General features: G+C 39.1%; 1 protein-coding gene across 1 annotated transcript in view; it reads left to right on the plus strand.

Annotated features, from left to right (window-relative positions):
* Positions 1 to 24,130, plus strand: part of LOC126252354 (uncharacterized) — a 443,983-nt gene that overhangs the window by 380,287 nt on the left and 39,566 nt on the right. The window contains exon 4 of the mRNA XM_049953245.1: positions 7,648 to 7,701. Within this exon, the coding sequence (XP_049809202.1) occupies positions 7,648 to 7,701 (54 nt within the window). The remainder of the gene's footprint in view (positions 1 to 7,647; positions 7,702 to 24,130) is intronic.

The following is a 24,130-nucleotide window of genomic DNA, read 5'->3' on the forward strand; positions in this document are numbered from 1 at the left end:
AGTTTGTAGCTTCCTATAACAGAGCAATTTTGAATAAAGTACTTTTTGGTATTAGGCGGCGTCATTGTTAATCACAAAAACATCTAATTTCTTTCAGTCTTGTAGCAATGCTATTTGAGTTTAGCCAAGTCGGCTAAAGTGAGGCGGAAGGTGTACAAGTTTAGTATGTGCAGTTGTGCAAAGCCTCTGCGCCAAGATGACATAGTGGTTAGTGCATCTGTCTAGTGAGCCGGAGACCTATGTTCGACTCCCGGCCTTACTACAAAATTTCATTCGTCGCTTCAGGAATTTAGATGGTTTAAAAATTCGTGCAATTTATCTTCACCATGAGGCCACAATATATAAGCATCGTCAATGTATCTTCAAAATATTGTGGGTTTCAAATTCAGATAGACCACAAACTTATTCTCAGATTCCTCCATAAGCTAAATAGACACCAAGGGCGACAAGGGAGTACCGATGGTGACAATGTCAGTCCAAAAATCGTTACTAAATAAAAAGTTAGCCGAGACCAGAATATCTTTGAACAAAGTTGAAACCCCTTTATGAATACTTTTGCCAACAAGAGATAAATGCTCTGAACGAAGAACCTCGGTGTATAAGGAAACCACATCAGAGATGACTAATAAATCCTGTTCAGTGTTAGTGATTTAAGTCTGTCAATGAAGTGTGGTGATGAGCACATTTCCCTAAAATAGGTGTTAATAACGGGAATAAGTGTTAGGCACAGTCGTCGTTTTTTTTTTGGGGGGCAAATATTATTCACTGTTGGTCGCTTAAGCCCGCATCTCGTGGTCGTGCGGTAGCGTTCTCGCTTCCCACGCCCGGGTTCCCGGGTTCGATTCCCGGCGGGGTCAGGGATTTTCTCTGCCTCGTGATAGCTGGGTGTTGTGTGCTGTCCTTAGGTTAGTTAGGTTTAAGTAGTTCTAAGTTCTAGGGGACTTATGACCACAGCAGTTGAGTCCCATAGTCCTCAGAGCCATTTTTTTTGGTCGCTTAAGAACATCCTACTGATAGATTTTCTGGAGTCCTTACAGCCTCGGAGGAACCAGACCACTTGTTTTAAATATTTGCACAACTTCTGGCGGAAAGTGGGAGGCGTTAATAACCGCTGCGTTCTCCCTTACCACCTGGTTGATAAGGTGTTTACCACTCTTGTGACTGACCATCTACAGTCCACCAAAAACATATGGAACATCTTAGTACTCCCCATAAATCGGCTGCGGCAGAGCACTTCATAGGCACCAGTCCCTCTATGCGGTACGAAAATGTCGAAATCATAATGTAAACTTTGTCTCTTTTTAGGACTCAGTGGTAAAAAGAAGCAGTTGAAAATAGTTTGGTGAAGAATTTAATCAATGGAGATAGCCTTTTCAGCTTGGATAAATCATGGAATCTGGTGCTTCTTTTAATAAACTTGCAAACACATAGTTACAATATAGCTCATAAGGATAATCTGTATCACAATATTGATCGACCGCTTAGTCACATTCAGTTTACGCATACCTCATTTCGTCCGATCAACATATCTCTCTGGTGCCTGGGTATCTGCGGCCGAATGTGCAGTGGCGCAATCCGCACGATTAAAAGAACGGAACAAGTGTTGTTGCATCAATCTGTCGGCTCACTCTGAAGATGGCCGAAAGCTATAAGGCTCAAATATTAGAAGAAATGGAAGTAGTTGCACGCCAAAAATTTAGTGGATCAAGACTTAACTGTTTAGTAAACAATATCTTTTGAATACAGATTCCAGGATCCCAATGTTCTACCACGATATGGAAGCCTTTCATTTGCCCTGTGTACAGCTGACCTTATCTAAGAGGTCCACTTCAAAACCCTAAACATTGTTTCTCCCTCGCTATATGTATTTCATGTACACAATTTTGATGTTTCCATAATGAGAATTAACTGCTAGTCTTCGCCTCAGAGTCATTTCTTTTCAAACTGGGTATTACTATAATTTCTATCAGATATAATTTTTTCTTGTGTAAAGGTGTTATCGGTGAAAATTCTAACATTGCAATTAATACTATGCTTGGAATCATTATGTAATTAACAGTAATGGTCTATTAGTCTTCGTTAGATCACAATACATATTATTTCTATGTTTATAGATGAAGCTACATTCAGGATAACTTACTGCATCCTGGCAGTTACTAAATTAACAATATTTTCAGTGCAATCTAAAATATGTTTAGGTATCCCATACGAACTTATTTTCTTCAATAAACACCCATGTGATAATGAATGAATTACTTTTGTATTGTTTAGTTATGGGATCATAATTTTTGGGTTTATAATATATCTTAAGATAAGATGCAAACAGCGTTATTTATCGATGATGATTATGGACTGGAAAACCTTGAACGACCAGGATCTAACCAAAAGAAAGTGTGCCTTCCTCCCTATCCTAAGTGCGACGGTCTCCTATGTTTAGGTTTTCCAGTTACGAGGTCATTCTCTGTCGGATTTACGTTCACTGGTTCATTGCCTGTCTTCATTTTAATACATAATTTAGCCACAACATCATTCTTTGGCACTTTGTCTTTGTGTACATCAATCTGGATCGCCACCTCTGAAGGCCACTGTATGGTGGTACAACATGTAATGTGTGGTTTCCATGAGCAATAAAAAGGGCGGAAATGATGTTTATGTTGATCTCTACTCCAATTTTCCGTACAGGTTCCGGAACTCTCGGCACCGAGGTGATGCAAAACTTTTTGTTATGTGTATGTTTAAAACATATAAAAATGCATTAAAAACTGTAAAGGCTAATAGCAGCGTCCAAAATATAATGGGAATGCCCTCTATTGTGCAATATATAGAAGTGTTATTCGAGTTCAAGTCTCCAGGGAGTGTAGCAGAGACGATACAAACAGCCAAGCGAAGATACGCAGCGTCTCAGCGATACCACGGCCTGTGGGTCACCTTGAAGAACGATGTGTGTTCCACTTCATGCTGTACATTGTACAATGTTTAATTACAAAACTTTTACATTCATATGAGGACAATCAATCAATACAGATCATGAAGGAAATTTAAAAAACAGACAGTTTTATAGATTTTTATTTAACACACAAAAAAGACTCTATCTAATTGCCGTCGATCACGTAGTTACGTGAAATATTAGGTTTCATTTGAAAGCAGTGGTAACTAGTGTGAAATGTATATCGGATAAGCAGAATATATGAAGTACGACCGCCAGTAACCACTTTCAGGAAAACTTAATCGTCTTTCAACCATAATAAACTATTAAGTATCGGAGCACCAGTTTTCAACGCCCAATACTAAGAACTAGGCAAATGAGTGGCAGCTGCTAGGCATAAAATATGACTTCACCACTTGACTTTTTGGACTCCTTTCTAGTAGTCCATTTATTGGCAAAATCTAAAAATAGAAACATATAAAAACACCCTACAATGTGTACACAAGAATTTAGATATAACTAAGTTGCCCTATCTAAGACTAAAATAAAAAACACTTAGGACAGAAGAGCATTAAGTACATGCTATAACAAATCATCGAACTGATTTTCTTTAAAATCGAACTGCTTGGTCAACAATTCTTGGGGCCAACTTTTGTAATGACTACAAATTTTTATTTCTCCTAGAGCATATAGTAGCAGAATTTTTCCTTTGTTACTCCTTAACAGATGATGACCATATACGGATTTATTACGTGTTATTCCAGTAGTATGTTCCTTCAAACGAGTATTGAAACTGTGGCCCATTCGTCTTACGCACTGCTTAACACAATCATACAGGAGACTGGTGAAACTTGTTCCAGTGACTTTCTACAATCTGTTTCAATTTATCTGTAGGGAGCCTCTACCCACATAACTCATAGTAGTATTTTTTTTCTAAATAATCGACTTTTTTGTCCAAAATGTAGCCCATATATGTTATAATGACGAACGTGAATCTTCCTATACTTGATATATTTCTGAGTCCCCATGTCACTTTATTCAAAATAACTTGCACTGCAGCAGGACTGTAGTCATTTGTTTTCACAATTTGTTTAAGAATTGAAAATTCTGTAGGCTCTTTTCAAACGTAAAAATAAATCTGCTATCATTCTTCCCTGTCAAGATAATACATGAGACACTTAGCAACTTAATTAATTACTATTGGAGGGTGCATTAGTTACTGGCTGTGTGTGAAAAATGAGATTTTATGACTTTTTTGTATGGACACCGCCGGTACCATACTTTGAATTTACAGTACAAAAAATCGGTGACTTGATGTTCATCAATGGAGGAAAACGTAGTATTAGCAATAAAATGTAGGTGCAGAGCATTCGTACTATTCACAGTAGCAGAACACCCATTTCAGATGCGAAGAGGAAAGCTAATAGATGAAAGTCAGCTGCACGACTTAAACATGTACAATAGATTGGAGGAACGACTATTTGTTTGCTTCTGAATAATAGCGAACATGCAGAACAAAACTTAGGCATATACACAGGCACACAAACACACACACACACACACACACACACACACACACACACACACACACACACACACGAGTACACGAGTAACGAAACCTTCACTCGCATCCAGTACAGCCCAACTGCAGTACAGTGATTCAATACACGAAGTAAATGGCATAAATTAAGTTAATTAAATCTGAGTCTATTTTAAGCAATAACTGAAACACTACCACTATGTTTTAAACAATGCATGAAAGCAGTTTGGAAACATTTGCTGGTATTACATGGTGAACAGGCTACTTCAGTAGGTGGCCACAGCTCAGTTCCAATGAAAAAGTGAGAACCCAGTAAACAAAACACCATTTTGGAAGAGACCAACAAATCGAGAATCACTACCATCGTAGGCGACGAAATTTGGAGAAACACGGAGAACAGAAAAATTGTAAAATGTAATCTCTGAATTTAACGTCTAACTGTGTTATTGTCAGATGTACTGTCCATTTCTATCCTAATATTTAAATTGTCAAACTATCTAGAAGGTCGAGAATTTTCATCTGCTCAGCAAAGATAGTGGAATACTTACAGGGCAAATTTTCATACAAAAAGTTAATCAGTGTTCCTGTAGTAGGGTGCATCTTTAAAGATAATTGTACTCCTCGGAGGTTCTCCACAGAACTGGAGAGGAAAACATGTATGGTAAACACTGATAAGAAGAAGGGCCAGGATGGTAGGACATCTGTTAAGACATCAGGGAATAACTTCCATGGTACTGGAGCAGAGCTGTCGTGGGTAAAAACAGTAAAGGCAGACACCAAGAATTCATCCAGCAAATAATTGAAGGCGTAGGTTGCAAGTGCTGCTCTGAGATGAAGAAGTTGGCCCAGGCGAGGAATTTGTGTCGAACTGATGACACAAACAGCTAGACTGACACATATTCGAATCATTACTTACGTAAAGGGAGAGGACAGGACGGGAGTGGGAAATAGGATGTCGTCAGATATCCTTTAGGGAAATCAATTTCTTTGCGGAAAACAGTATAAAATGTAATTGAGATATATTAATGGTGTATTTACGTTGATCTCCAAGAACATTTCGTAGGTATTGGGTAGTAAAGGTATGTTCTACAACATATTATGTGGTTGTTAGTATTACTATATAGACGAAATGTGTTAGCTTTTCCTTCCATAAATTAGAACAAAAGGTAAGTCTGCATCTTCCAGGACTCTGAATTTTGGAAATCGAGATAATATTGTACACGTGAAAAATAAAACAATGTTGCTTAGGGATATAAACTTTCTGTCGTGTTATTACCTATCCAGAGCAGCACTTGCAGATGCCAAATTAAATACGCTAGGCTAGTGTTTTATTTTTGATACAAAAGAAGGCAAAAACGGGAAAATGACTTGCAGAGAATAAATTACGTCATAAATTTCGAGGATAGATGGTCTTTCACTGGATGCAATACCGTAAACAAAACAAAACGAATCAAGAAGATTTGACGTTGTGAACAAGATCATTAAAAGAGCAGGAGAAGCTCGGACTGAGGAAGAATAGAAGAAAAAATTAGCCTGAGTGTCTTTCAAAGGAAAGCTCAGGGCTTTGGGGAAAGCAGGGAAAAGTGAAAACGCCTGGATTCCTACGGAATGTGACTCCAGTGTCTAATACACTGCGTCAACGCGTTCGGTGTTGTTAATGGACAATCGTTTCACTCTCACCGAGAATTTTTGTTAAAATCAGCGCAAGCACTGAGTTATCATCTAGAGATCGGTTTCAGCAGGAATGTCGCGTTGTCGATGACTTGTTGATGACGATCCTTCAACAGAAATGGTATAGTGGTTTTGTGTCACGACCTTATTATGCTCATGTTCTCGGTTTCACGAAGCGCTATGCCGCCGCGCAGCGAAGTACCTCTGGGAGTAGTTACAGTACTTGGGAGTGTGTGGTTAAGGAGATGTAGAGGCAGACTCCGACTCGCTTACATATGGAACACCTGCTTCTTGCCAGTGGGAAGACAATTAACCTTTGCTGCATATATCAGGCAGTACTTGGTTCAAGGGTAAGGTTGTCTAACAAGGGGTAATTCGACGCTTAAAACAGGTTCCGTACAGCTGTATAGCTATTATTACTGTACTACTTTAGCAAATATTCAGATCGCGTAATTTGTTCTGCATATAGAACCGTGGATTTTTGCATACATGATGTTCCATATTTCGGAAAACATGCAGAAGTATCTGTAAAAATCGGCCTCTCAAACTTTCTACAATTATTTCTTATCCTAGACGTTAGTCTCATGTGGCTGCGTTTAATAGTCACTGAATTTATGGCTAGGTTTCAGGGGCCTATTAAAATAGCGGCCTTGCATTAGACACTTTGAAGGGATGAATGTGACTGCAAAATAGAGACCAACATAGTTTACGAGGCTAGAGTTAATCTATTGAAAGAACATCGTTTGTTGTGTAGCCAACTACTTATACATTTTGGGTGAAAATTTTAGGTATTTGGAATTATTGTCTGTTTTGAAGGTTTTAACGGGTGTTTGATGAGTCTTAATTTTTTCAACATCCTCAGCGTCGTAAGGTTCCACTATCACAGGTCACAACTACACATGTTGAGCAGTGTTAAAATTCTATTAACATCTGGTCCTACAGTTACGTCCTTTGTCGAATTACCTTGCATAATAGTACAGAGGTTAGGGATAGAACCATTTACTTTGTAGGTTAGTATATCTTAAGCACATAATCTGTCACTTTGCGTCAAGCAAACCATACACGGGTTTTGCCGGTACAAAAAGGACCATTTAGTGTGCTTCATTTTGGTGCCACAGATGCAGTGTACCTTGGTGCTAACATCGAATGATTCACATTCCTAATAACTGTTTTTGTGCATGTCACTGAGACTCATTAATAGCACAAACTGTCACATTGTATCACACAAATGTTACACAGATTTCTCACGGCACAAAGAAAAAAAAATGCATTTATCGCTCTTTTATGAAACTAGGAATTTTGGACATTATCTGATGACCACTGGGTAACACTGGAACCAAAGAAGAAATCTGAATACTGAAATAACGAAATTGATTATAGTCTATATTTATGAATTTCTTTTGTTGATTGCAGAATGCCTAATTCTGGAACTGCAAATGTCACCAGATGATGTCCGAAAGAGCTCCTCGCGGTACTGTGCCACTGTATGTTCTTTTGTTACTTATTGCAGCGAACCTGAGTCATTCAGTTATGGTGGAGAGGTATCGAAACGGGAACCTGCGAGGTTTGTTGACTTCACATCTATTTGTTGTGTCCTTGTTGCTTTTTCACTTTGGTAGATGTTGGCCGTTGGTCTTTTGTGTCGCATGCGGTCAGCAGACCATGGAGGGTGGATGCTAAGTGTACCGTATTCCTGATAACAGAACCTCCTTACTGAACGCTCCATGTCGCATGTTTATCTTCGAATTATTCCACAAACGCAGAAGCCTGTTTTATTATTTCTTCAAGTTAAACAGATAATTTTTATTTTGATACTAGCTTTTGATCCGGAAACGGTAATTGTCTGCGAAATGTTTCTCAGTTTTTCTAGAGTAGATAACAGTGTGTAGGTCATTCGGTGGAATACTAGTTTCGTAACCACTACAAGTTTTTGAGCTGTGTCTTCAACCCTTAGACTCATACGTTTGTGGATTATTAGCTCCTGTGAAATGGTTTTGATTGTTTCTTACCTTCCATAAGAGTATTAAGCCACCAGTAATGTTTACAATGCTCTCCTCATTGCTAGTGATAGACGTTTATTGAATATGTTTTGTATTCGACAAATAGGTTAGAACAAATTGCTAAAGAATAACTCCAAGTTACTGTAGTATTACTTTCATTTTCTGTGAAGAGTTAACATTAGCGTCCTTCCAAGGCCACTACGTATTGACTCGTAATTTCCCCATTACTGATATTCAACCTGCATTTTTCCAAGTAATATAGGCTACCTTTTCGTGAACCAAGTTTCAAATTTAACATTTATTTAATTCGTTATGGTGATTGCTTTGGGTGTATTTGTTTTAGATTTTCTGTGTTGTATGGTTTGTGTCGATGTGCCTTCACATTATGCCGCCCGTTTCTAGTGTCCTTCCTGTCTCCATTTTATTTTCTGTCACAATGAGACATTCCAGAGCCTCTGATCTTCTTTGCTGTAGTTAGATCACTGTAGACAAAAATGTAGTTGTAGCTTGCGGCTGCTAGCCAGTACCTGTCAGTGAAAACACCGCCAGAAAGGTCTACTATCTGTGTTGTAGTTAGTGTGCTTCACTGGACCAGTAACTTTGGTGCCAAAGATACCGTGTAGTTTGGTGCTCACTTCGAATGTTTCACTTTCCTAATAATCGTTTCTATGTGTGTCACTACAGACTTTAAAGTAAATTTGAATGTAGTGCGAAGCAAGCGGAATTCATTAAAATTTCAAAACTTTACATTTATTACTGACTTTTTTAAAAAAAATATATGTGTAATGAGCTTATGCCACAAAGCACCGCTTTGCACGTAGTTAACATGAATGAGTTCTTAACTTATTAATACTTCAGAAATATATAATTAAAATGGTTGCATTCTGACCTGACGCTTTGTTCTTACAAAGTTATCGTCGTGTTCAGTTTTTCGAAAACTGTTTCATGAGAAATATTTACCTGTTCAAATGTCTTGTTTCTAATGCTCCTTCGACATAGCTCAACTAACACCTGTATAAAAGGAAAAAAAAGTCTCCAAAGCAATACAGGGAAAAATCGAAAATGATTTGATCGACGAACTCTTCTTGTGTAAGAAAAAGGAAATATTTCGTATTCCAGACATAAAGCGAGATGAAAAACGAACTTTAAAATAGTCGGAAATAAAATTAACTGAGCAGATATTCAAATTTTAATGTTGTTTAATGCCAGACGATGCAAATTTATCACTGAGGCACTGACTTATTCAGACGAACTTAAAATTAAAGCATTTCACGGAAGTGGTCACGTAGCAACAAAGATATTTATACTATGTGTTGCTTCATGAAAATTGTTAGGCAAATCAAATGACTGATGATAAGGTACAACTGTGCTGCCTAACCATTTAACATTAACCCAGTGCGATGCGGAGTCCAAACGTAAAATAGAATATGACCACATAGATGCTGAAATGCAATATTACTCCAATATTACTGCTTAAAGTTCGGTCGACGACGATGTTATTAGGGACAGCAAGTTCAGATTGGGGAAGGATGGTGAAGGATGCCGATCGTGCACTTTCAAGGGAAAAATCACAGTATTTTTCTTCGACATAAATCTGGAGGGTTGGATGAGGATTTGAACCACCTTCTTCTCTAATATGAATCCGAAGTCTTATCAATACGTTACATTTATCTCTCACAAAGACACCGTTCGTCCTCATGTGGAAAATTGCCTGATGATTCAAACAAAATACAGAGCGTAAGAACAAATCGAAATCGTAAAGTAAAATCGTCAGATGATGCGAACATACGTAATATATGTTGCACAAGCAGCATTATTTACTCAAGATCTAAAGATTAATGAGACGTACGTATTTCAGGCAGAAATTTCTGAGAATGTTCATTTGGATCACGGCATTATATGGTATTGGATCATATATTGCGGGTAAACCGGAAGAGATTCGATGTGTTTGAAATGTGATGCTACAAAAAATGTTGAAAATTAAGTGGATTGATAAAATAGGGAATGAGAAATATCTCCACAGAATTTTCAAAGAAAGGAACATATGGAAAGCACTGACAAAAAGAAGGAGCAGGATGATACAACATGTGTTAAGATATCAGCGCATAATTGAGTTGGAAATAGAAGGAGCTGTATTGGGTAAAAACTGTAAGGGAAGAAAGAGACGGGAATGCACACAACAAATAAATGAGAGCGCATGGTGCAGGTGCTACTCCGAATGAAGAGTTTAGATCAGGAGAGGGATCCCTGGCGGGCCGCATCAGACTGGTCCAAAGCAGTGATGATTCTGAAAGACATGTGGTACAGAGACAGTATTATTCGATGATTTCAAACGGCCATATTTGCACCGGCAGTGGAACAAAATACAAGACCTTTAAGTCATTTTTTTGAGTCATCAGAGTTTGAGAAAAATGTGTGAATTCCTAAGTGACCAAACTGCTAAGTTCATCTGTCCCTAGACTTACACACTACTGAAACTAACTAAACTGACTTATGCTAAGAACAACGCACACACCCATGCCCGAGGGCGAACTGGAACCTCTGGTGAGAGAGGCCGCGCAATCCGTGACATGGCGCCTTAAACCCCGCGGCTACTCCGCTCGGCTTTAGAGTTTCGGTTGCTTCCACATGGTCCTAAAACATCTGCCGCCTGGTGGTGAACTTTTCATCTCTTTGTACGTCCATCCACTCTCATTTAGCCTGTTTGCAGTTCCTATTCGTTAGGTTATCGTATTTTCTTTTTTCATTTACATTTACATACATGCTCCGCCAACCACAAATAGTGAATTGCGGAGGGAACCTTTGATCATTACTGCACATGCCCTTGCTTCCTTAACTCGCAAGTGGAGTGTTGGAGAAACTGTCATTATGTCTCCGAGCGAGCTATGATTTATCTTGTCTTTGCGGTCCTTAGGCGAAACTGACATTGGTGGTCGTAGAATCGTCCTACAGTCAGCCGCTACAGCCGGTTTTCTAAATTTTATCAATACTGTTTCGCGGAAAGAACGTCATCTTGCTTCCAGAGACTCCCATTTGAGTTTACAAAGCATCTCTGTAATACTAGGTTGTTAATGGAAACTAATGGTAACAGATCTAGCAAGACGATGTATTCCTTTAATCTGAGCTGCCATGGATCTCAATCAGTCGAGTAACACTCAAGGATAAGTCGTACTAGTGTTCTATACGCCGTCTCCTTTATAGATGTGCTATACTTTTCTAGTCGAACATTCGCCCATACCCCTACTGGAGTTGCGTCATAGTTCATTTCATAACCCTTTGCATTGCTGCACTTACATAATTAATCGACGTGACATAGTCAAGAAGCACACGACGAATACTTTATTTGAACATAACAGGATTGCCTTTCCTACTCATTTGCATTAGCTTACATTTTCCTATATCTAGAGCAAGGAGCCATTCATCATACCAAACTGAAATTCTGTCTTAATCACCACGTATTCTCCCACAGACACTCGACGACTACACTTTCCTGTTCACAACACAGTCATAAGCAAACAGTCGCAGATGCTGTTCATCCTACTCCTCTGTTTACGATTCTAGAGAAAGCAACCCTGTCATACTTTAAAGGGAAATTCCTGCGATACCTTCGTCTCTGATGAATACTGGCTACCGAGGACAATGTGCTGGGTATTGTTCACTGCCTCAGATAATTTCACTCTCAAATATTCACAGTTTATTTCATCGTATACTCGGATTTATTTGTCTTCCTGATTTCAAGTGCTGTTTGTCACCAGACGACTACGATCTGAGACTGTAGCCACATCTGGATATGAACTGGAATCCAAGATTTGATTTCTTAAGCTGATGGTACGCTTTATTTCGACCATTGTCTCCTGTATGTGCCAAGTACACCTTCTTCTTGTGTGTTTTTGTAAACACTACCACCGGTACCTATGGTATAATTCTAGAAGTCTCTTTCCTTCCTCACTTCTTTATCGCAGTCCACATTCTGGAGTAACTCTCTTAAATTCTAACCTCTATAATTCTATTCCAGTCCCTTGATGAAATTACACACCAAGTATGGTCTCCCTGAGGGACTCCTTTCTGGGAGTACGTGGGTAGCAAGCACATGAGACCTTAGCTAAGCCTGATATTACTTCCTCTTACTTGTGTCAGGCTTTTCCTGTTTAATTTTATAGTGGTTTCACTTGGACAACTAATGTGTTTTTCACCCGAGCAGTATCAGGTGTCGAGTCCCGAGAGTTTCTTTCATTTTCTTTTTCTACACTGTACAAAAAGGTATTGCTTCTTCGAAACCACGGAACTGTCTCCCATGGCAACGCATAAGTTTGAAATTAGGCACCCGTGATCTACGGTTAGCGTATTTGACAAATAAACAATACAATCTTTGAATAATAATTAAGACGTCCTTGATTTTGAGTTAGAACCTAGCCACGGCTTAAATTTTGAATAAAATTCATCAGCAATGGTGACTGAAGGTTTCCGGCATAAGGGGAAGACACCTTCGTACTGCCAGCGGCCATGTCAAAGAGGGTGGAGGAGCAGGCAGAGGTTCAGAGCACTCTCTAGCCCTTGCGGTGGAAAACTGCCATAGAAAGTAGAAGAATCAGCAATGATGAACGGCAGGAAGATGCAGAAAGCAATTGAAATTACTAGATTAAAGATACATAACGTGTATTCACAGGACATTTGGTCTGTAATGGGAAAAGTGTCATGATAATCTCTCTATTAACAAACGATTACGGAGTAATCCCCCTTTCTGATATGTAGAAGCGTACTGCCAAGTGGCAGTTGTCATGATAAAAAGACTGAATAACAAACGAAACGGCTACGTTTTACAAGATGATATGTCGAATGGCAGAAGTTTGAACATGGTAGGGAGGCTAGAAAATCTGAAAAGGGAAATGCTAAAGCTGATCTAGACAAAGTGGGTACCAGTGAAGTGAAATGAGAAGAAGACAAACATTTCTGGTCAGCCGAGTATAGTGTAATAACAGCAGCAGGAAATGGTAGAACGGGAGTAGGATTCGTTATGAATATGGAGGCAATGCAAAGAGTGAGTAACCGTGAATAGTTCAGTGATAGGATTGTTCTCATCAGAATCAACAGCAAACCAACACCTGACACAGTAGTTCAAGTATACATGCCGACGTATTAAGCAGAAGTTGAAGAACAATAAATTCAGCTAATAATAGGAAATACTGTATTCGAGAATCACAAGAGGAGGAGATATACTTGGAAAAGGCCGGGAGATAAGGGGAGATTTCAGTTGTATTACATCATGGTCAGACAGAGATTCCGAAATCAGATTTTAAAGCGTATCTACGAGCAGATATAGATTCAGATCACAATTTAGAATGATTAAGAGCAGGCTGGATCTTAAGAGGCTAAATAGGAAGCATCATGCACAAAGAAGTGGGATACAGAAGCAATAAAGAATTAACTGGAACCCTTGAAGTCTTATGAGGCTAAAGATGCTGCGATAGTGAACAGCTCAGTAGGCAGTTCAGTTGAAGAGGAACGGACATCTATAAGAAGGACAGTCACATATAGATCTTTTTTTTTTTTTTTTTTTTTTTTTTGGTCATCAGTCTACTGACTGGTTTGATGCGGCCCGCCACGAATTCCTTTCCTGTGCTAACCTCTTATCTCAGAGTAGCACTTGCAACCTACGTCCTCAAATATTTACTTGACGTATTCCAATCTCTGTCTTCCTCTACAGTTTTTGCCCTCTACAACTCCCTCTAGTACCATGGAAGTCATTCCCTCGTGTCTTAGCAGATGTCCTATCATCCTGTCCCTTCTCCTTATCAGTGTTTTCCACATATTCCTTTCCTCTCCGATTCTGCGTAGAACCTCCTCATTCCTTACCTTATCAGTCCACCTAATTTTCAACATTCGTCTATAGCACCACATCTCAAATGCTTCGATTCTCTTCTGTTCCGGTTTTCCCACAGTCCATGTTTCGCTACCATACAATGCTGTACTCCAGACGTACATCCTCAGAAATTTCTTCCTCAAATTAAGGCCGGTATTTGATATTAGTAGACTTCTCTTGGCCAGAAATGCCTTTTTTGCCATTGCGAGTCTGATTTTGATGTCCTCCTTGTTCCGTCCGTCATTTGTTATTTTACTGCCTAGGTAGCAGAATTCCTTAACTTCACCTACTTCGTGTCCATCAATCCTGATGTTAAGTTTCTCGCTGTTCTCATTTCTACTACTTCTCATTACCTTCATCTTTCTCCGATTTACTCTCAAACCATACTGTGTACTCATTAGACTGTTCATTCCGTTCAGCAGATCATTTAATTCTTCTTCACTTTCACTCAGGATAGCAATGTCATCAGCGAATCGTATCATTGATATCCTTTCACCTTGTATTTTAATTCCACTCCTGAACCTTTCTTTTATTTCCATCATTGCTTCCTCGATGTACAGATTGAAGAGTAGGGGCGAAAGGCTACAGCCTTGTCTTACACCCTTCTTAATACGAGCACATCGTTCTTGATCGTCCAATCTTATTATTGCCTCTTGGTTCTTGTACATATTGTATATGACGCGTCTCTCCCTATAGCTTACCCCTACTATTTTCAGAATCTCGAAGAGCTTGCACCATTTTATATTGTCGAACGCTTTTTCCAGGTCGACAAATCCTATGAAAGTGTCTTGATTTTTCTTTAGCCTTGCTTCCATTATTAGCCTCTCTCTTGCCTTTACTTTTCCTAAAGCCAAACTGATCGTCATCTAGCGCATTCTCAATTTTCTTTTCCATTCTTCTGTATATTATTCTTGTAAGCAGCTTCGATGCATGAGCTGTTAAGCTGATTGTGCGATATTTCTTGCACTTGTCAGCTCTTGCCGTCTTCGGAATTGTGTGGATGATGCTTTTCCGAAAGTCAGATGGTATGTCGCCAGACTCATATAATCTACACACCAACGTGAATAGTCGTTTTGTTGCCACTTCCCCCAATGATTTTAGAAATTCTGATGGAATGTTATCTATCCCTTCTGCCTTATTTGACCGTAAGTCCTCCGTAAGTCCTCCGTAAGTCCTTCCGACAATCATATCTTTTTCGATGTCTTCACATTTTTCCTGCAGCCATTTCGTCTTAGCTTCCCTGCACTTCCTATTAATTTCATTCCTCAGCGACTTGTATTTCTGTATTCCTGATTTTCCCGGAACATGTTTGTACTTCCTCCTTTCATCAATCAACTAAAGTATTTCTTCCGTTACCCATTGTTTCTTCGCAGCTACCTTCTTTGTGCCTATGTTTTCCTTCCCAACTTCTGTGATGGCCCTTTTTAGAGATGTCCATTCCTCTTCAACTGTACTGCCTACTGCGCTATTCCTTATTGCTGTATCTATAGCGTTAGAGAACTTCAAACGTATCTCGTCATTCCTTTGTACTTCCGTATCCCACTTCTTTGCGTATTGATTCTTCCTGACTAATGTCTTGAACTTCAGCCTACTATTCATCACTACTATATTGTGATCTGAGTCTATATCTGCTCCTGGGTACGCCTTACAATCCAGTATCTGATTTCGGAATCTCTGTCTGACCATGATGTAATCTAATTGAAATCTTCCCGTATCTCCCGGCCTTTTCCAAGTATACCTCCTCCTCTTGTGATTCTTGAACAGGGTATTCGCTATTACTAGCTGAAACTTGTTACAGAACTCAATTAGTCTTTCTCCTCTTTCATTCCTTGTCCCAGGCCCATATTCTCCTGTAACCTTTTCTTCTACTCCTTCCCCTACAACTGCATTCCAGTCGCCCATGACTATTAGATTTTCGTCCCCCTTTACATACTGCATTACCCTTTAAATATCCTCATACACTTTCTCTATCTGTTCATCTTCAGCTTGCGACGTCGGCATGTATACCTGAACTATCGTTGTCGGTGTTGGTCTGCTGTCGATTCTGATTAGAACAACCCGGTCACTGAACTGTTCACCGTAACACACCCTCTGCCCTATCTTCCTATTCATAACGAATCCTACACCTGTTATACCATTTTCTGCTGCTGTTGATATAACCCGATACTCATCTGACCAGAAATCCTTGTCTTCTTTCCACTTCACATAGGTAGGAAAGAAAAATATACGTACAAGGAAAGTAATGATAGAAGATGCAACAGGAGTGAGTAGGAAAGTGATACGAGATATGGTGTTAGAATAAGAGTGTAAAAGAAGACTTAAGATCAAACAAGTCAGTAGGGATAAACAACACACAATCGGAATTTGTAAATTTATCTGGGGGTGTTGGCAACAAAACGACTAATCAGGTTGGTGAATGGAATGTATGAGACTGGCGATATACCATCAGACTTTCGGAGAAACATCATACACACAATTCCGAATACAGCGAGAGTCGATAAATTTGAGAACTATCGCACAATCATTTTAACTCTTCAAGCGTCCAAGCTACAGAAAAGAGTAATACACGGAAGAATGGAAAAGAAAATTGAGGATGTGTTAGATGACGATGTTTGGTTTTAGGAAAGGTAAAGGCACCAGAGAGGCAGTTCTCACGTTGCAGTTGATAATTGAAGGGAGACGTTCATAGGACTTCTCGACCTGGGTTAAGCGTTCGACAATGATGTAAAATGTGCAAGTCTGAGAAAAATACGGCAAGCTATAGAGAAATAGAATATTTTCATGAACTAACAGGGAAGGGTAGGACTGGAAGATCAAGGTCGAATTGCTCAGGTTATAAGTGGTGTAGGAGAGGGATGTACTTTTCCTCCGTACCATTCGATCTGTACATCGAAGAAGCTATGACGGAGATGAAAGAAAGATTCAAGAGCGGGATTTAAATTCAAGCAGAAGAGATATCAATAATAAGAGCTACTGGTATCACAGCTGCCCTCGATGACTCTGAAGAAGACTTATAGGTTGTGTTGAATGGAATGAACAGTCTAACGAGTACAAAATATGCATTCAGAGTAAATCGAAGAAAGACGAAAGTAAGGAGAAGGAGCAGAAACGAGAAGAGCGAGAAACTTAACATCATAATTTTTCATCACGAAGTATACGAAATTATAAGAAGCAAAACAGTCCTTGACTGATGGAATAAGTAGGATATAAAAATCAGAGTAGCGCTGACAAAAAGGACATTCCTGACTGAGAGAAGTCTACTAATATTAAAGATAGGGCTTAATTTGAGAAGCTGTGCAAGAGAAGAGTGTTGAAAATTAGGTGGCTGATAAAGTAAATAATGAGTAAGGAAGAAAGGAACATGTGGAAAACACTGACAAGAAGAAGGGACAAGATGGCAGGACTTCCGTTAAGTTCATAGTATAAATACCATGATAATAAAGGTAGCTGTAAAAGGTAAAAGTATAGAGGAAGACACAGACCGGAATGCATCCAGAAACAATTGAGGATGTATTTGCAAGTGCTACTCTAAGTTTAAAAAGTTGCGCCATGAGAGGAATTCGTTGAGGGCAGTAACAAACCAATCAGAAGTACGATAAAAAATAAAGGGCCTACAAATTTTCTCTGTAATGATGTAAAAACGTGACGCTCTGCGACGTCATCCTAGCGCTCGGCGACGCATCAAACAGCAACCTGGTGGCACATGCGATAAAAACACCACCGCTCAGAAGTTCATGTGACGTATAAGATGTGTTAATGATGCCTTTTTTTTGTCATCAAACTGGTTTGATGCGGCCAGCCGCGAATTCCTTTCTGTGCTAACCTCTTCATCTCAGAGTAGCACTTGCAAACTACGTCCTCAATTATTTGCTTGACGTATTCCAATCTCTGTCTTCCTCTACAGTTTTTGCCCTCTGCAGCTCCCTCTAGTACCTTGGAAGTCATTCCACCATGTCTTAACAGATGTCCTATCATCCTGTCTCTTCTCCATACCTTGTTTTCCATTTATTCCTTTCCTCTCTGACTCTGAGCAGAACCTCCTCATGCATTACTTTATCAGTCCACCAAATTTTCAACATTCGTCTGTAGCACCACATCTCAAATGCTTCGATTCTATTCTTTTCCGGTTTTCCACTGTCCATGTTTCACTACCATACAGTGTTGAACTCCAGACGTACATTCTCAGAGATTTCTTCCTCAAATTAAGGCCGATATTTGATATTAGTAGACTTCTCTTGGCCGGGAATGCCCTTTTTGCCATTTACTGTCTGCTTTTGATGTCCTCCTTGCTCCATCCGCCATTGCTTATTTTACTGCCTAGGTAGCAGAATTCATTAACTTCACCGACTTCGTGTCCATCAATCCTGATGTTAAGTTTATTTCTGTTCGCATTTCTACTACTTCTCATTACCTTCGTTTTTCTTCGCTTTACTCTTAGTCCATAGCCTGTACTCATTAGACTATTCATTCCGTTCATCAGATAATGTAATTCTTCTTCAATTTCACTCAGGATAGCAATGTCATCAGCGAATCGTATCATTGATATCCTTTCACCTTGAATTTTTATTCCACTCCTGAACCTTTCTTTTATTTCCATCATTGCTTCTTCGATGTACAGATTGAAGAGTAGGGGCGAAAGGCTACATCCTTGTCTTACACCCTTTTTAATACAAGCACTTCGTTCTCCGTCGTACACTCTTATTAGTCCCTCTTCGCTGTTGTACATATTGTCTATGATCCGTCTCTCGATAAAGCTTACCCATACTTTCCTCAGAATTTCGAACATCTTGCACCATTTTACATTGTCGAACGCTTTTTCCAGGTCTACAAATAGTATGAACGTGTCTTGATTTTTCTTTAGCCTCGTTTCCATTATTAACAGCAACGTCAGAATTACCTCTCTCTTGCCTTTACCTTTCCTAAAGCCAAACTTATCGTCATCTAGCCCATCCTCAATTTGCTTTTCCATTCTTCTCTATGTTATTCTTGTAAGGAACTTGGATGCATGGGCTGTTAAACCGATTGTGGGGTAATTCTCGCACTTGTCAGCTCTTCCGTCTTCGGAATTGTGTGGATGATGCTTTTCCGAAAGTCGGATGGTATGTCACCAGACTCATACGTACTACGCATCAACATGAATAGTCGTTTTGATTACATTTCCCCCAATTAAGTTAGAAATTCTGATAGAATATTATCTATCCTTTCTGCCTTATTTAGCCTCAAGTCCCCCATAGCTCTTTTAAAGTCTGATTCTAATACTGGATCCCCTACCTCTTCTACCACATCAGGAAAATCTTTCCCCTCATAGAGGCTATTCTTTCCACCTATCCCCTCTCTCTTCTGCTTTTAACAGTGGAATTCCCGTGGAACTCTTTATGTTATCAACGTTTCTTTTAATGTTACGGAAGGTTGTTTTGACTGTACTGTATGCTGAGTCTGTCCTTCCGACAATCATTTCTTTTTCGATGTCTTCACATTTTTCCTGCAGCCATTTCATCTTAGCTTCCCTGCACTTCCTATTTATTTCATTCCTCAGCGACTCGTATTTCTCTGTTGCTGAGTTTCCGGTAACATTTTTGCACTTCCTCTTTTCATGATTTATTATGTTCAAATTGGTTTCTTACCAGTTACTTTTTTTGCGCAGTGTGTCTCCGACGGTCAGAGGTTCTGAATCTACTCTGTATCTTTTGCCATAAGATACAGAGTCTGTTCAGAATCAAAAGTCTGAGAAACGCCCACTGAAATTTGAAGAATTTAAGTCAGCTCTTCCAGCAGAGAGGATAAAAATCGTATTTTCCGTCGCCTTTAAATAACCAGGACGTATCGGCTAAGGAAGATAACCCCGAAACAAATCCTGGTCCTCCAGGAAATGAGGTTATGCAGATGGCTGGTAAACAGCTCTCCAAAAACACACACTACTCCTAGTACCCCAAGAATCCTTGGAAATAGGATGGTCTCAACAAGAAGCGACAAAGCCTTAAGAAAGGACAAACGAAAATGTGTGAAAGGATACATCAAAGTAGCAACATAGATTGTTAGAGGAATTTCCCAAAAATAATTAGCAATTAATTTAATGACGTGAATATCGATGCTCTAGCAATCATAGAAAGGAAACTGAAAATGAGAGGTCGTAAATATTCAGAAGAAACATTATATTCTATAGTGGAGCTGAACAAAATGAAACAGCAAGCAAAATCCTAGCAAGTACTTCTGCATATGAAATGGGAATAAGGAATCAAAGATTGCACACACTTAAGCGAAAGAATCCTTAGTTAGACTGATACTGAGAAGAGGCAATACTCCATTATAAACCTATATGCACCATAAGAAGCAAAAAAGGATTAGCCCAGAACACTCTGTGACGAAGTACAGAAGAGACTGAATAAACCCAGTACTAGTGGTCAAATTATTATGATGGATGGTATCAATGCCAGAATACGAAATGTCCCAGTAACGAATATTATGGGGATTGTTGGAGAACCGGTATGTAATGAAAATGAAAAAGAAATAGGTTTTGTCACTTGAAATAATCTAAAACTAACAAATTCACATTCTTTTACTTGGGCCAGCAGAAGCCTTTGTTCTATAACACCTTGGTAAATGACAAGGCGTTTATAATGTATACTTGCTTGAAGAGCACAGCATCAAACATTTTACCAAAGCAGATTAAACAAAGAACTAAAATACTTAAGCGACCCTACACTGAGACGATGGAATATTATACCGTAAGTAGAGATGAAATATCGCTAAACCAATCGTAAGAAAAGAATACCAGGAACATTAGGATACATTTATTTCTAACGTCGAGGATGATGATCACATGAGGAATCAAACGGTATTTAAGTTTAGAGACATTGAACAGAACAGAAGAAGAAAAGATACAAATGAACAATACTGGAGAAGAACAATGTGTAAATTGTTACAATGGATTAGGGTATGATGACACAGCACAAGAATCTGATAAGAAAGCATTAGATGAGAACGGATTTGATGAAATGAAGTCTGACGAAATACAAGAATAGTATGAAGAGTTTGCGAAAATACCACCATATATCGGCTCTAGCGCAACGAGGTTCCCGCATAATAATAAGTCACACTTTAAACGATTGATGCATCAGTGCTCTGGGTGGAGATCCGTGGTGCGGACGCATCTCCGTTGTTGTTTCAGTGTAGTGATTTGTTAAGATGGAAACAATCAAGATTCGAGCAATGATTACGTACTTCGTAAAGAAAAGTATGAAAGCAAAGGAAATTTATGCCTGTTTTCAAAACAAACTTGGGAATTGTTATCCTCTACATTAAAATTTTCCTAAGTGGAAAAACGTGTTTAAATTTGATTGGAACAGCTTAGATTGCGATCCACGTAGTGGTCGGCCAAAATGAGCCACGGCCGCAGAAATTATAGCAAAAGCACATCAAATGATCATGGAGAACCACCGACTGGAAAGACGAGAAACTGCTGAAGCTTTAGGATGTCATCTGAAAGGACATGCAGTGCAACCGGCTATGAGACAATTGTCTGCTAGTGATTCTTAACGCAGGATCAGAAACGCATGCGGATGAAAACGTCCTAATAACGTTTGACCCGTTTTCCGAGCAACCATCTAGATTTTTTGCCCCGATCGGTGACCACGGCTGAAAGCTGTATCGACAACTATGCTCCGTGGACATAACAAAAGTAGCCGATTCACTGCTACCAAAGAAAGCAAATGCAATACGGTTGGCATGAAAGGTCAGGCTGTCAGTATCAAGGGAAGCGAAAGGGATTCTGCTGACACATTGTCTTTGCACTAGTCAAACAATTACGGGACAATACTACTTAACATCTGCCGTATCATCACTTAAGAACAAAAAAAGTGTAAAAAAGAGATGGTAGTAATGCTGAATTGTTTAGTATGGAGGACTGATTCTACACCTACGCCTGCTACAGCTCTTCAATGAATTTTAGAAGATCTAGAGTATCCCCGAAGCCTGGAAGACTGCTACAATGATACCAGTTTTAAAAAAGGAGATTAAAAGATATGCAGTAACTTCAGAGACTTAAGTTTGGTGGACGCAGCATACAAGATATATGCTAAGATTTTAAACAAAATACTTAAAAACAGAAGGCAACTAATATTACAAGAGCAAGAAATGTGTTTTAGTAAAGGACGCTCCACTATAGATGTAGTTATTATTTTACAGGAAATAACAAAAAAACGCGGATAACACAACAAGAAAGACATAGAAAACATACATTGCTTACGCTGATTTTATTATATTTAAAAATCTTTTGACCATGTCAACAGAGAGGAACTCTAGGAGATAATAACGTATCGCGGGTATCCGAAATATTGAATAAATGCGCTGAAAAGCGACTATCACTAGATCTCAACGGAAAAATGACTAATGACATACCCCCTGACAAAGGAGTACGACAAGGCTCCCGTTTCTCCGAAAATTTGTTCAGCATTTATATACATGATGTAATGCGAAAGTGGTAAACAGATTTTCAAAGGTATATTTACGTAGATAGAAGAACTCTTCTGAATAACTCTCTATATGTTGACAAAGCAGCGATCTTAAGAGATAAAGAAGAGGACCAATAGGAAGGAATTTACTTAGTGAAACGAAAGAATAAAGCAATGACCTTCACGAGGAAAGAACGAATTAGAACCAAAATAATGATAGAAGTAAAAGAATTATCTAGGATGTGAGCTGACATATGGCTACAGCAAAGATATAGAAATTAAGCTCTGTAAATTCAACACGTGTGTGGAAAAATTAACAGAAACCTTAAAAAATACTTGGAAATATAAACTACGAACTTTTGCAGCCCCTACACCGTTGTATGGAATCGAGATCTGAACGATTACAAAAAGCAAGAAACGCGTATTCAGGCACAAGAAATGAAGTTCCTGAGACGAGTTAAATTTTGCATTGAAGAAAACTGAAAAAGGGTTCTAGATAGTAGGGAATAACGAAAAATCCTTAGTCTACATGATGAAATTCTAGATTATAGAAGAAAGTGGAACGATCACCCAGAAAAAATGTTGAGTGAGAGACTCATCTTAAAAGCTAGAACTTATAGGTGCCGAGGGGGCAGAGGTAGAAGAAGACCCCAGCAAAGTTGGGTACCGTGACAGACAATTTTGCCTAATACCTGAAGAAAAAGAACTAGGAGGAGGATGAGATCTCGTAGAACTTCCGAATGGGACGAAAAAGACGTACATGTACGTACAAAGGTATGATTACAGCTTCAGAAAGAACGGATGATTTATTCAGGAGAAAGAACTTCACAAACTAAACAAATCAATAACACGTTGGTCCTCCTCTGGCACTTATGTAAGCATTGGTTGATGGTGCTGGATGTCGTCCTTGGGGATGAAGTACCAAATTCTATTCAACTGGTGTTTTAAACCGTGAAACCTCTAGATGGTTGGAGGGTCCTACCCATGAGGCTCCTAAAGTTCTCAACTGGGGAGAGATTCGGTGACCTTGCTAGACAAGGTAGGGTTTCGTAAGCACGAAGAAAATAGGGCAATGTTGACTTGTTCCATTTGTGAAGTTCTTTCTTCTGAATATATCATCAATTTTTTCTGAAACTGGAATCTTTCGTTTGTCTCTACATGTACATCGCATCTCACGATTTCCGTCCCGTTCTGATAATTCTAAGGGATATGTCATTTTATCTTTTTTTTTTATTTGCAGTGGACACATAGTGTGTCGTGGGGCGATCACTCTGTTTTTAAAATAATTGAAAAGCCACGATCGCTTCACTATCGTTTACTAGATGACCGGTTTCAGCTCTCTGAAGGTGCCATCATCGAATCTGTGAAGGTATAACATAACAGGTTTGAGGGAAGGCTTACATGAGTTAACTACATACATTACAATTATTACAGAACCACACACCCGAAACATGGATTAACATTTATAATACCATATGGACATCATAGAACATGAGGCAGACCACCTGATAAAATCATTGTCACAACCAATAAAAACATAAAAAGAACCTGCTCTCATGGTCGTTCTTTCCATAGAATATAGAACTGAAGTCACCAGATAAAACTACCACTGCTCGCCTAACACCAGTCGGCGTCATCACTGCCCTATTCCGCACAGGCTTTTTTGTTAGTGTGTATTTTACC

The sequence above is a fragment of the Schistocerca nitens genome, chromosome 4 (assembly GCF_023898315.1).
Source record: "Schistocerca nitens isolate TAMUIC-IGC-003100 chromosome 4, iqSchNite1.1, whole genome shotgun sequence".
NCBI classification, from domain to species: Eukaryota; Metazoa; Arthropoda; class Insecta; order Orthoptera; family Acrididae; genus Schistocerca; species Schistocerca nitens.